The following is a 14,772-nucleotide window of genomic DNA, read 5'->3' on the forward strand; positions in this document are numbered from 1 at the left end:
GGTGTTGAATATACTATACAGGAACATGGATTGAAGCAGAGAATCCTACTGGCTGGCTATTGTAAGAATGAACTGCAGAGATACTTTGGACCTTGTACTTGCATGGTGGTAGAGGAGGGAGTAGTAAATGTGGCCAGTCTTGGGGGTCTGTTTCAAAGGTAGAGCTCAGAGACCTGGCAGGATGGCCTAGTGGCTCAGTCCTTGCCTTGCAAGTGCAAGGGTCCCATATGGGTCCAGTTTGTGTCCCAGTTGCTCTGCTTCCCATCCAGCTCCCTGCCTGTGGCCTGGGAAAGCAGTAAAGAAGGGCCCTAAGCCTTGGGATGCTGCACCCACATGGCAGACCTGGAAAAAGCTTCTGGTTTTGGGTCAACTTGGCCCTGGGTGTGGCGACCACTTGGGGAGTGAGCCAGTGCATGGAACATCTTTCTCTCTGTCTCTCCTCTCTGGATATCTGCCTTTCCATTAAAAATATATAAATAAATAAAAAAAAAACCAGTAGAACTCATGATCAAACGATACAATAAAAACCATAGGCGATGGGGCTGACATAGTGGCTTAGTAAGTTAATTTTCCACTCAGTGCTGGATCCTGTGTGGGTCTCAGCTGCTTCACTTTCCATCAAGCTCCCTGCTTGTGTCTGGGGAAGCAGCAGAGGATGGCTTAAAACCTTGGGACCCTGTACCCACGTGGGAGACATAGAAGGAGCACCTGGCTCATGTGCTTGGGTCAGCTCAGCTGTAGTTGTTGTGGCCATTTGGGGAGTGAACCAGTAAATGGAAGATTTCTCTTTATCCTTTTCTCTGTAAATTTGTTTTTCAAATAAAAGTATTTATTGTAGGTGGCAAGTGATGAAAGAGATGTTAGAGATGGTTGTTGACAGAGCAACTGGACAGATGGGATTGCCATGCTTGAGCCTTTAAATAAAGTAATTTGAGGGTGGGACTATGCCAGTGATATGTGTCTGAGGCCTCCCAGTAGAGATGTGAAGGTGGAGTAGGGAATTTTGACAATTAAAACATAAAAATTGACAGACACTGCTTTTAATTCAAATTTTACATGTTTATTTTACAAAATAATATTTATTAGTACATCTGCTTGATATCAGATGATTTTAAGTCCCAGAATTAAGTAGAAATAATGTTGCACCTAATACTTACAGAACAACATATAGTGGGGAAAGCACTTGAAATTACATCTGTTGAATATGCTGCATCTGGGACCGTGGAGAAAGGCAGTGGAGGACTGATTATCCTATGATCATGGGGAGGGTTTCTGGTTGTCAGAGAAGTCAGTGATGCTTGAAGTATATAGAATAATATCTGCTCATTTAAGTCTGGAGATGAGTTTTGACAAGTTCATTTAACCATCACTGTTTAATCAAGATTCATGAATAGGAACTGACTCTGTGACTTACAGTTTAAGTTCTGCCTGCAGTGTCAGCATCCCCTGTAGGTGTCAGTTTGAGTCTTGGCAGCTCTGCTTCTGATCCAGCTCTTTGATAGTGTGCTTGAAAAAAATACTGAAAGATGGTCCGAGTTTTGGGGCCCTTTCGTCCTTGTGGGAAACTTGAATGATGCCTCTGCTCCTAGACCTGGCTTTGGCCTGGTCCATTGCTGGCTGTTGTGATGATTGGGGAGTGAATCAACAGGTGGAAGATCTCTGTTCCTCTCTCCTCTCTGTAAGTTTGACTTTTAAATAAATAAACTTTAAAAGGGATACATGAATATTGTTGTTATTTCAAGTATTTTTTTCAGATTTATTTGTTTTTATTGGAAAGATTTACAGAGAGAAGGAGGGACAAAGAAAAGACCTTCTATTACTGGTTCACTCCCCAAATGGCCACAACAGCTGGTTTTGAACTGTTCAGGAGCTAGGAGCTCTTTCTGGATCTGCCGTGGGGGTGCAGGGTCCCAAGGCTTTGAGCCACCCTCCACTGCTTTCCTAGGCCATAAGCAGGGAGCTGGATGGGAAGTGGAGCAGCTGTGCCCTTTTGAGATGCTGGTGCTTTGAGGTGGAGGATTAGCCAGTTGCACTGACATCCCCAAGTAGTTTTCTGAAATTGCTTCTTTTGTTTATTTTTTTTAAAAAAAATTCATGGGCCCGGCGGTGTGGCCTAGCACCTTGAATGTGCCAGGATCCCATATGGATGCTGGTTCTAACCCTGGCAGCTCCACTTCCCATCCAGCTCCTGCTTGTGGCCTGGAAGAGCAGTTGAGGACAGCCCAAGGCTTTGGAACCCTGCGCCCGTGTGGGATACCCGGAAGAAGTTTCTGGATCCTGGCTTCAGATCTGCATAGCGTCGGCCATTGCGCTCACTTGGGGAGTGAATCATCGGACGGAAGATCTTCCTCTCTGTCTCTCCTCCTCTGTGTATATCTGACTTTCCAATAAAAAAATAAATCTTTAAAAAAATATTCATAGGAGTTCATTATTGTTGAACTCTGTGAGTATAATACATATTATATATATTTTAAGCATAAGCATTTATTATAAAAATATATATATACAATGTAAATATGTATGATTTTGTGATTTTAAATTCAAAATTTTTGTTAGCATTTCCTAAACAGAGTTTCTAACTTTTTTAAAGGTATATTTACTTATTTTTACTGGAAGGGCAGACTTACAGATAGAGGGAGAGACACGGAGAGTTTCCATCTGCTTGTTCACTCCCTTAGTGACCTCAGGGTAGGGCCAAGCCAAAGCCAGGAAGTCTGAGCTTCTTTGGGGTCTCCCACATGGCTACAGGGGCGGCCCAAGCACTCATGTCACGTGAGTCGATCTCCACTGCTTTCCAGGCACATAGAAGCTGGACAGGAAGTTCAGCAACTGGAATTTGAGCTGGTGCCAATATGGGTTTCTGGCTGTGGGCGTCTACCTTACCTGCTAAGCCACAGTGGTGTCCCTTCCCCATAGTTGCTAATTTGAATAAAGTCCAATTTATCAGTGGTCTTTTTAAAGACTGGGTAATTTTTTCTGTGTCCTGTTTCAGAAATGTTTCCCCTTATCAAGATAAATGAATATATGCCTGTGTTTTTTAAGTGTGTTGGTCTATCCATAGGCTGTTGCAAAATCTAAGGACTATTTTTCTTTCAAAGACTTCATTTACTTGAAAGGCAACATGAGGGCATGGGAATGAAAACTTGCGTTTTTTTGGTTCATTCACCAAATGCTTACAATAGCTAAGGCTAGGTTAGGCTGCAGCCAGTAGCCAACAGCTCTGTTGGAGTCTCCCATCAAGCAAAAATGCCTGGACCATCATTCTCTGCCTCGTAAGCACGTTAGCAGGAATCTGTATGGGATGTCAGTTATTTCTCAGCTGTCTTGTTCTGTTGGTGAACTGTTTATCCTTACACTAACCACATATCTTAATTATTGTAGCTTATAAGAAGTCTTTGTATCTGATAGTATTGTTCTTCAAGGTTTCTTGAATACTCTTAAGTCCTTTACATTCTCATGTATATTTTATGATCAGCCTGTGAATTTCTGCCAAAAGGACACTTGGATAATGGTTGAGATTACATGGAATCCACAGGTCCAAGTCAGGGCAATGACTGTCTTCACATATTAAGTCTTCAGTGAATAAGATAATTTTCTTCTGTTTAGTAAATTCCTTTAATTTTTCTCAGTATGTTTCAGTGTAAAGAAGTTACGTATCTCTTGTTAAGTTTATTCCTAGTTATTTGATTTTTGGGTAGCACTAGATATGCTGTCAGTTTCTAAACTTCATTTTCTAATTGATTGTTGAAAAGTGTAGAAAAAAGGGCGAGTACTGTGGCACAGCTGGTTAACTGCCACCTGTCACGTTGGCATTGTGTGTCTGAGCTTCTGTTCTGGTTCTTGCTTTCCTGTTTCTCGTCTAAGCTCTCTGTGAAGATGGCTCAGCTGTTCGGCCTGCAGTCCGTGTGGAGCCTTGGAAGGAGTTTCTGACGACTGGCTTCAGCCTAGAACAGCCGGGCTAGGGGGTTATCTGGCGAGTGAAGCAGTGGACGTGAGATCCCTGTCTCATTGTCTGTCACTCTGCTTTTCAAATAAATGAATAAATATAGAGCTGCTCTTGCTGTAGCTTAGAGAATGAAGCTACTACCTGTAATGCTGGTCTCTGTGCTGCTTTTCCCAGGCCATTCGCAGGGAGCTGGATAATAAGTAAAGCAGCCGAGCCTGACTCAGTGGCTAAATCCTGGCCATGCATCCAGCAGGATCCCATACGGGTACCAATTTGTGTCCTGGTGGCCCCATTTCCCATCCAGTTCCCTGCTTGTGGCCTGGGAAAGCAGTCGAGGACAGCCCAAAGCCTTGGGACCCTGCACCTGTGTGGGAGACCCACAGGAAGCTCCTGGTTTCGGATTGGCTTGGCTCAGCTCTGACTGTTGGGGCCTCCTGGGGAGTGAACCAGCGAATACATATTTCTGTCTCTCCTTCTCTCTATATATCTGCCTTTTCATGAAAAAAAAAAGTAGTAGAGCAGCCAGGATATGAACCAGTGTCCATATGGAATACCAACATTGAAGTGACTTTACCCTAGTATTCTACAACTTTGGCCCCTCTGTTCTGAAATTTATATATACATATATTTAAAGATTTATTGGAAAGTCAGGTATACACAGAGGAGGAGAGACAGAGAGGAAGATCTTCCGTCCATTGATTCACTCTCCAAGTGACCACAACGGCCGGTACTGCACTGATCTGAAGCCAGGAGCCTAGAACCTCCTCCAGGTCTCCCAAAGCTTTGGGTCATCCTCAACTGCTTTCCCAGGCCAGAAGCAGGGAGCTGGATGGAAGTGGAGTTGCCGGGATTAGAACCGGCATCATTATGGGATCCTGGTGCGTTCAAGGCGAGGACTTTAGCTTCTAGGCCACGCTGCCGGGCCTAAAATTTACATTTTAAAGATGTAAATTGTAATTATAACAAACTACAGATCACAAATTTCAGTGTTATATTTTTGTTTTGTTCTATTGTGCTCTTTTTTGACTACTGATTTTATTATTAATTTCTAGTTAATTCCATTGTACTCTATGATTTTAATCTTTAGATGTTAAGTGCTTCTAAGGTCCAGTATCTGGGAAGAATTTGGATTGTGTTGTTGTTAGGTATAACTGCATACTATTTAGTGGAAAGAATCGATTGGTGTGATGTAACTTTTATAATCTTTGTATGTGTGTTTCTCTGAATTGCTGAGAGAAGTTTTTTTTTTAAGATTACCAGCCATTATTTTGCTTTTCCTTTTAGTTTATCTGTATTTAAAGCTCTCTGTACAAATTTGTGAATATTAAATATTCCTGTTGAACTTTTCCTTTTAATATGGTTAAAAGTATCTCTTTATTCCAAGTTATCATAAAGCAATAGCTGTTGATATTAACACAGTAACATCAACATGTTTTTGTTTAGTACTTACATGATATATCATTTTCCATATTTTCTTCCAGTATAGGTGTACTTTAAGGCGAAAGTGTTTGTGAACAGAAAAAATAATTGTGTGCTTCCTGAATCTAATCTTTTTTTTTTATTTGGATTGATAGGTCATTTATTTTATATAGCCAACATGCTAGAATTTATCAACCATACATTTGCTTTCTGTTCATCTGTCTTGCATTTATTTGAACTAATCAAGCATTTTCTTTTGCTTACCAGAGATCTTGTATACATTCTTCAATGTACATGTATTTTTAGTATTTGTCATAGATTTCAATGTTCTAACTTACTTTATTAAGGTCTAGTCCAACTTATACTTTCATTAAACTAGATAAGGATGTTGGCTGCTCCAAGTTCATTGCTTTCTGAAAATTTAATATTTTACTTAAAAGGCTGAGTTCACAGAGAGAGAGGAGAGACAGAGAGAGAGGCCTTCTGTCTGCTGGTTCACTTCCCAGCTGGGAGCTGGGCTGGGCCACCAGGAGCCAGAGATTATTCCAGATCTCTTGTATGGGTTCAGAGCCCCAAGCACCCATCTACTTGCCCCCAAATTTGTACTTTTAGTTCTTGCTAAAAATTTAAGTATTACGAAGCAATTTTATTTCATATAGTCTTATATTTTAATATTATCACATAATTTAAAGCATACTAATCATTGTATTTGTTATTTTTCATGTTTCTTAATCTACTTTTTAATTTTTCTTTTAACTCTTCTTTTGCTGTGCTTGATGAAATCCCTTCTCTTGTATAAGTTTTCCTAGCTTTAGTTCACTTGTAACTGTTTTTAGTTCATCTTCATGTTAGAGTGATATTTTTTCTTAATATAGAAATCTAGGTGGGTCTCAGGACGGGGCGTCTCATGCCTGGATCCCGGATGGCCGCCATGGGCACATGGTGAGCCGTTCTCCCCGGGCCTGCTGGGTTTCGGGGGCCGCTTCCTTCGGGGTGAGTAGACCGAGGGGGGGAGGCCTCCGGGACTGGGCAGGTCCGGGGCCCACCCGCCGCCTTCATGGGGCGGTGAATGGGATTTGGGAGGGGCGCGACCTTGGGCCTGGGTTATTTAAACCTCCAGCAGCCTCCTGGCAGCTGGTGGGTCTCAGGACGGGGCGTCTCATGCCTGGATCCCGGACGGCCGCCATGGGCACATGGTGAGCCGTCCTCCCCGGGCGGCCAGTGCGCCATTGGTGCCAGGCTCCGCCTGCTGGCCGCCCGGCCCGGGAGCTCTGGGGATTTGGTTCTTTGAGTTGCTGCTTAATTAGCTCCAGGTTGAACCCATTGTGCTTCTTGGACCTGAAACAGGCAGTAACTCTTCCTTAGCAAAACTTGTAATCACTAATAATGCTGAGCACCAAATACCAGTCATGCAGAAGCTATGGCTTGGGGCTTGTCCTGCACAAGTAGCTCCAACAGCTGGCCAAAGTGTCAACTGGTAATGGAACAGAGTAGATTAGGCACGACTGAGCAAACCTTAGCCCACAAGTAAAACTAGAAACCAGGAGGGAGCAGAGGTCATGCCGAGCTAGGCTCTTGTACCTGCTGGTCTGTGGGAGCCTGGGACGCTAAGCCACAGTGTCTAAGGCAGAGTTCGGGACAGGGGAGGGGCTGTGCCAAGCTGAGTCAGAGCATCCATTGGCAGGCATGTGATCTATGGCTGGGACAGACCCGGTTGGGGAGCAAAGGGGACAACCCTAGCTGGGCTGAGGTTCCCACCAAGAGGCGCGTGGCCTGGAAGGGGGCTGCGTTCTGATCTGGAAACAGTTGTAGTCTCCCTTGGCACAAGTGTGGACTGGGATTGAATGCACCGAACTGGGCCGGACCCCGACTCCCCCTGGTGTTCTGGAGGACCAGGGCAGATGTGGGATGGACTAGGCAGGGTCTCAAACCCCTACTGAGCCATGTGTGAGCCATACGTGGGTATGGGCAAACCATGTCTGGGCTGGAACATCCAACAGCAAGAACCAGATTGGGTTGAAGGCCAGTCAGGAAAAGCCACAGTTCCTGCTATGACAGGAGGTGGACTGAGTAGGGTTGGCTCATGGACCCACTGGTAAGCGTGAAACCTGGCATTGGGAGAGGTTCTGATGGAGGAGCCTGGGCAACTCCTCTGGCAGGGCACAGACCCAGTAGGTAAACGCAAGAAACATGATAGGAAACAGCCCAGAAAAAGCCATGGAAAACTACCCACTGGCATACAATTGGCAGACGTGGGGGCAAGACCAGGCTGAATCTGTCCACGTCATCCACTGGCAAATCCAGGCACCAGTGTGGGTCGACCCAGGTTCGGTCGCAACAAAGACTAGTGCACATTATGGAATGCCGAGGTGAGGTTGCCTGTACCGGAAGGGACCGCAGCGCCCAACCAGCCTGAGAACAAGAAAGGAAGTGGGCAGAGCTGGCAGGGGAATAAGGGAGGGTTCCTTTGCTGGACAGCTACTTCCGCAGGAGAGCATGGGCTGGGATGGGGGCAGACCAGACTAGGCAGAGCTACCACACCTGTGCGCCTCATGTGGACTAGATCAGGGAAAGGCCAGGCTGGGCGGATTATTCCTACTGGTGCAAACAAAATTAAAGTGGGCGAGGTTTGTTTGGGCAGCATCAACTGGAATCTGGGAGTGGGAGAGGCCTGGGAGGGAAATAGTGGGCTCATCCCTCTTGGGTTACCACTTCCATGGGAGGACATAAAACTAAGACAGCGGCTGGGGTGGAATGGGATGTGGGACAGACTGGATTACTGCTACACTTACTGGCAAACCAGGGTAGGGGGTGGGCCTGGTGGGGGTTATTGTGGGTCGCTCCAACCTAGGCTACAGCTCCTGCTGGTTTATGTGAGGGCCAAGTATGTGCTGGGCAGAACCAGGCTGGACTGCAACACCCATTGGTTCCAGTGGAAGTCGGGAGTGAAAACAGAACCAACCCAGGAATTGCAACCACCAGCTGATTGGAGCGATGGACGGTGCCAGGCCCTGTACTTGTTAGCACATACAAGAAGTTTCTTTGGAGATCTTCCTAATCTAAATGCTGGACTCAGAACCCTAACGAAGAAAAGAGAGAAGACAGAACAGGTCAACCAACCATCTCAGCTATGATGGACTATGTCAATCAGTGGATTTTTCAAACACCTCATAGTGCTTGGAGTGGCAAAATTGACAGTGATTCATAACTGTGGCAATATCAAGACCACTTGAGCAAGAACCTCAGAGCATGCCCTATATCCGGGACCTGGGGAGGGTGGGAAATTGGGTGGGCTTCTCCCTTAAATACCCCCCTTTGAATATGAAGCTAACAATATGGAAAACATACTAGTATTATCCACTTTCCTGTAGCCCTTGAACCTTCTTACCCTAATTAACTATGTAAAGAATGTCAAAATAAAATTTATTAATAAGAAAAAAAAAAAAAAAGAAATCTAAGTTGATTTTAAGAATTTATTTATTTATTTGAAAGAGTGAGAGAGAGAGAGAGGGAGAGGCAGAGATCTTGGATTTGCTAACAGGCAGCTATGTATGTGTTAGGCCAAAGCCATAAGCTTCTGGGTTCCCAGCATTGTTGTAGGGATCCAATATACTGGGGTATATTCCTCCGCTTTCCTAGGCACACCAGCAGGGAGCTGGATCAGAAGCGGAGCAGCCGGCATTGCAGCTGGCTCCCACATGGGGTACTGGCTTCATAGGAGGTGGCTTCACTTGGCTGCCCAGCAGTGCAGACCTCCTGTATCAGTTTTGATGGTAATCTATGATGTAGCTTGTCTGGTCTCAGGGAGCTTGAGTGGTTTAGGAAGATACCTTTTTCTAACCCGTTTGATGCGCTGGTCTTTGTCTCTAGCAGAGGACAGCAGCTGCAATCTCCTCAGCTCCTTTCACCTTCTGTCTTTGTGAATCCTTATCTCTGGGATTTCTTTCCTCATTTTCTGCTTTGTAATAGTTAAAAAATTAATGCTTTTTTCCCCAGTTCAGTATGACTGATTATTTCTACTTGATCTATATTCCCTTTCTATATAAATACTAAACTATGGAAGATAAACTCAGTATAAGAAGCAGGGGTAATTTTGTAACTGGCCTTCCATCCTTCTCCCCTTCCAGGAGTTGCAGCCCATACTTTATTTTCTTTGTGAGTTGCTGTTTAGTGATCTTAAACAATGTCTGTATTTTATAGAGGTTTTTATGACTTTATTTAGCCAGAGGGATAGCTTGATACAGTCTACTCTGTCATAATGGTAATAGGCACTAAGAATTTTTATAAGTTTAAGAAGATGATTTCAGTATTTAAAATAAGGCTTTTTAATAGAATATCCAGACAAAAATATAAAAGATTTTTTTTCAAGCAAGAGAAAGTAAAGAACAACCACGTTTAATGATAAATAAAGGATAATGAAAAGTAAAATATATGACATAATTTTGGTGTTATCATCTGTGAAATGAGCAAGATTATTATTGCTCAAAGAATAAAAATTAGATAAAGAATTTAAAATGTTAAGTTGAATACCTAATGAGTAATATCTGGATTTATTGGCACAATTTATAGAAAGGTCTTCATCCACTGTTATACCCCGTTAGATGGCTGTAGTGGCCAGGACTGGGCCAGGCTGACGCTATGAGCCAGGAGCTTTTCCAAACATGAGTCATTTTTTGCTGCTTTCTCAGACCATTAGCAGGGAGCTGGTTAAAAGTGATCTGGGACACAAATTGGTGGTGTCACAGGTGGCAGCTTTATGTGCTCTGCCACAGTGCTGGCCCCAAAATTCTGATTCTTAATTGGGTGCTATTTGAATAGTACTAGAATATTTGTAAATGTTAGTAGTTTGAGTGGTTGTAAATGAACAGTGTATATATATGAGTTGTGCTACGGAAATTGTGTTCCTAAAATCTGTAGAAAATTTACAATAACCAACTGGTTGTCTCAGAATGTTGGAGGAAGATAATGACTGCAAGTTACAGAATGGACACTGTGCAGTATATTGAGAAAGACAGCAGAAATGATTGCAAAGAATACTGCCTCCTTGTCCTCTGCAGGCGTAAAGCTGGGGCTTGGAAAAGGAACTAACCATTCCCTTTCTCCACCAGAATCTCCCCACAAACAGAGCCAGGTGTTGCAGACCGTCTTGTAGCTGTGTTTTTCCTCTTGCCCTTTTGTGAACTCCCAAGGTTAGTCAGTGGTTTCCTTCACGATTTCATTAGGAAATTTGCCAAAGGCATCCTTCTGAGGCAGCTGTCTCTGTACCCGTGGAGGCCATCAGTAATGTTTCAAGTCTACAGCAGTAGTCGGCGCAGAAATTTTGAACTCTTGCCTGTGTTCTAAAACATTCCACTGCCACCACTCCTCCCTTACCCAGTGTGAAAGATAACGTATTTTGAAATTTATTATGTGTTTGTGTTTACCTTTCCATGTAAAAAAAAATCTACCATTAGGATAGAATAATATGTTAACAATAATGAAAGGATCTTTTTAGCTTAATTCAAAGAATTACTGTGTATATTAGAACTCCTTGATGTTTATGGAATGACAGTTGCTTTGGTATGGAATGTTAGTTTTTATGTGAAGAACTGAGATTTTATAAATTAAAATATGTATTAATTGCATTCCTTTGGTCTGAGGTGATCAGATTCTGTGTTCATGCTCTTTTGTGATGTGTTTGGGAGATATTAAATATGGTGTTAATAAGTCCGTGGTTTGAATATCTTAGAAGAGATTGACATGTATTTGTGTTTTTTCCTATCTAATCTAATGATATAGGCAACTGTTATACCATATGCATCTTTAATTGTCTGACTGCTCTTATTTCACTAAACTGTCTTCCTGTAGCCACCCACACAGAATATGCCTATGGGTCCTGGCGGGATGAATGCAAGCGGCCCTCCCCCACCTCCACGCTCTCACAACATGCCTTCAGATGGAATGGTAGGTGGGGGTCCTCCTGCGCCACACATGCAGAACCAGATGAACGGCCAGATGCCTGGTAAGTTTTTCTCCTCTAAGACATTAACACCAGAGTTGCTTAGCAACTGAAACGACATGGGGGCTCGGGGGATACTAGATTGTTGATGACAAAACTGCTTTGAATGCCCCCGAGTCCAAGCTCTCTTAGAGTTTGTTAGCTACAGAGCTACGTGACCTGTATTCAGTGTTCATCAGACTGCCCTTGGGCTTTGATGTCGCTGACACACAGCATTCCTCTGATGAACACAACTGGCTAAATTTAGTCTGTCTGAGACTATGCAATACCGTTGGCTTTAGAAGCTTTTTTTGGGGGGGGGGAAAAGGCACTGCGCCATGGCTTAAGAATGAAATCTGTTTATAAAAAGATAAAACATTTCCATGAATTTTTATTTGCTTAAAAATGTATTGATCCAAGAAACGGTATCACTGGAAAAAACACAGGGAAAGAAGCCAGGCAGTCTTGAAGTGCTAGCATATTTAGTGTTTCTCCTTGATATTGCAAGATGACCTAGAATTTTGTTGATACATATGTTTTATGGGATTACATAAATTTGAGAATTGATTTAAAAAAAATTTAAAGCTGGGAAATAATGTAAGGTTTCTGTAATTTTTCCATGTTTTTCAAAATGCTCAGAAAAATGGAATTAAAAGTTTGCTTATTTTGGTGCAAAAATATTTTTAAAGTTTGTGTTTTTTTTTCCATAGTATACATGTTTCATTGGAATAGTATCTCTTATGCCACAGTATGCTTATTTAGTTTCCTTTTGCTGTTTTGAATTTTTAATCTGAAAACACCTTTTAAGCTATTCTGTTTCAATAACTTGCAAGACCCTTTACCATTGTTTTTGGTGTAGTTTTTTCTATATTTAGTATGAGAATATATTTACTCTCTAAAGTCACTTTTTTTTCACTAACAAAATATTAGAAGTTAATTATGATAACAGTAATTTGTTACTCAAGTTATAGATTAGCATTCTTAGGGTAAGTGCTTTTCTTAGGTGATTGTGTTGGTAGCTTTGGCATCAATGAATGCTGAGTACTAAAAAACAAGCAAGAGGACAAGCAGAAGAGATAACACAGCCTGGGTTGAGGGGGTTGATTGAGTGACTGATGGTGTAGGAGGGAAATGGTGTTTAGTGACTAGTTTTTATTTCTGCTAAGGCTTACAACATTGATGACCCACCATCAGTATCAGTGTAAAGCCATAAGCACTTTTCAGTTTCCAATCAATAGAAAGCTTCTTGCCAAATTCATATTGAGCTCCTAAGAGACATCATTAGAATTAGAAGGTACTGCTGGTTCAGGTTAGCTAGTCAAAGGAGTTTTATGACTTTGTATGTCAATATCTTTAATTGGGATTTTGACTTTTCCATGTAACATTCAAACCTAAGACCCAGGGAACATTGCATTGTTAATACATTTTAGCCCTTCTGTAAGGCCATCTGGAGTTTTTGTGTTCTTTCATATTTCATTTACTCTCTTTTTTTAGACAATCTAAGTGTCATTATTAAATTTTTTTAGGATTTATTTATTTGAAAGATTGAGTTATGAGGAGAGAGGGAGAGACAGAGAGGTCTTCCATTGTTTAGTTAACTCTACATGACTGCATCTGGACAGCAGTGCTGGTCCAGATCAAAGCTAGAAGCTGGGCATTTCATCCTGGTGTCCTCCAGAGGGGCAGGGGCTCAATTGCTTGAGGCTATCTTCTGCTGCTTTCAGAACTAAGCCATCATCAGGGAGCTGAATTGGAAGTGGAGCAGTTGGCATCTGTATGGGATGCTGGCCTGTGGGATCCTGACAGAGCTGGCAGCGGCTCAGTGCAACTTGTATTCTTTTATAAGCCAGAGATTATTAACCAGTTATGACCTAAGTTTTTCTCAGAATGTGGTACCACTTCCAAAGCAGTAAGAGTTGTAATGATATTTAGGAGAAATTAGGAGGCCAGTTACTTTTAACTTTTTTCCCTTGTTGCTCACAGCATTTAGTTAACATTTTTTTTTTAAGATTTATTTATTTTTATTGGAAAGGTAAATTTCCAGAGACAGAAGGAGAGACAGAGAGAAAGATCTTCTGCCTGCTGGTTCACTCCTCAAGTGGCTGCAATGGCTAGAGCTGAACCGATCTGAAGTCAGGAGCCAGGAGCTTCATGTGGGTCTGTCACTTGTGTGCAGGGTCCCAAGGCCATTCTCAACTTCTTTCCCCGGCTTCAAGCAGGGAGCTGTATGGGAATTTGAGCAGCTGGGACATGAATTGGAACCCATATGGAATCCAGGTGCATGCAAGAAGAGGACTTTAAACTACTAGACTGCCATGTTGGGCCCTATAGTTAACATTTTTGTACACATTAATTTGCATTTAATTTCTAAATTGCCTATTTTAGTTTCATTTTTAAAACTTTATAAGTTACAAAGTTACCTACATTATGTTTATTTTAAATTTTAAATGTTCTTTGAAAAGCTGAGAGATAGAAACAAGGTGGATCTCCTGTTTGCTAGTGCACTTTGCAAATTCCTGCAATACCTGGGTCAAAGCCAGGAGCTGGTAGTTTAGTCCAGGTTTCCTGTGTGAGCACCAGGTATTCCCTGGCTGCAGTATCACCAGCTATCTCCCAAGGTGTGCCTTTCATGGGTGTGGGATTGGAAATAGCCAGGGTGTAATATGGATGTTAAAATTCAGTTTGGCCAAATAGTGTCAATTCCAAGTTCCATCTTTTGTAAAAATAATTGATTTTAAAAAGCACCCCAGATTACGTGTGACTATGGAAGAAGAACAGGGTAGCCTGGCCAGTGTTGTGGCATGGCACGTAATGCTGTGTGCTGGCTCATGTTCTAGCTGCTCCACTTCTCATCCAGCTGTCTGCTAATGCATTTGAGAAGAGAACCCTTTGGGCCTCTGCATCCATGTGGGAGAGCTAGAGGAAGCGTCCGAATCCTCACCTTGAGCCAGCTCAGCCCTGGCCATGCTGCTGTCTGGGGAGTGAGGCAGTGGATGCATGATTCCCTGGCTCTCATTCTTGTTCACATATCTGCCCCAACTCTGTCAGAGTCTTTTAGATGAGTGAAACGTTGAAAAAAAATTAAAAATATTAAAAGGTACCAGAGGGCATGTAGTTCTTACCTCCAGGCATTTTGTTCTAGAGAGGTCAGGCTTGCTAGTTTAAAGCTGTATGAGTTTTTTAATTGGACAATTTTGCCAAAATGCTTGATATAAAAATAGTACTTATTTTCATTTCTGTTCCCTCAGCCCTTATGAAAGTACTGCTTTCTGTATAGTTGAATCAAAATCTTTGATTTTTGAAAATCTAAAAGATGAGGATTAGGTCTTGTAATTTCATTTTCTCCTGTTTATAGTCCTTTGGCGGTTTTTGCGGGAACTGGACACTCGTCCTTTCCCCGTGTCCTGCTGCCAGTGCTCTCTGACTCTAC

The 14,772-nt window shown here is 42.5% G+C and overlaps 1 protein-coding gene across 4 annotated transcripts in view; it reads left to right on the forward strand.

Annotated features, from left to right (window-relative positions):
- SS18 (SS18 subunit of BAF chromatin remodeling complex) overlaps window positions 1–14,772 on the forward strand; it is a 68,083-nt gene that overhangs the window by 22,127 nt on the left and 31,184 nt on the right. For all 4 annotated transcript variants that reach the window (XM_040984850.1, XM_040984853.1, XM_040984851.1 and 1 more), the window contains exon 4: window positions 11,213–11,366. In XM_040984850.1, coding sequence (XP_040840784.1) covers window positions 11,213–11,366 — 154 coding nt within the window. The remainder of the gene's footprint in view (window positions 1–11,212; window positions 11,367–14,772) is intronic.

The sequence above is a fragment of the Ochotona curzoniae genome, unplaced genomic scaffold (genome assembly GCF_017591425.1).
Source record: "Ochotona curzoniae isolate NIBS_2020 unplaced genomic scaffold, NIBS_Ocur_1.0 contig_43, whole genome shotgun sequence".
NCBI classification, from domain to species: domain Eukaryota; kingdom Metazoa; phylum Chordata; class Mammalia; order Lagomorpha; family Ochotonidae; genus Ochotona; species Ochotona curzoniae.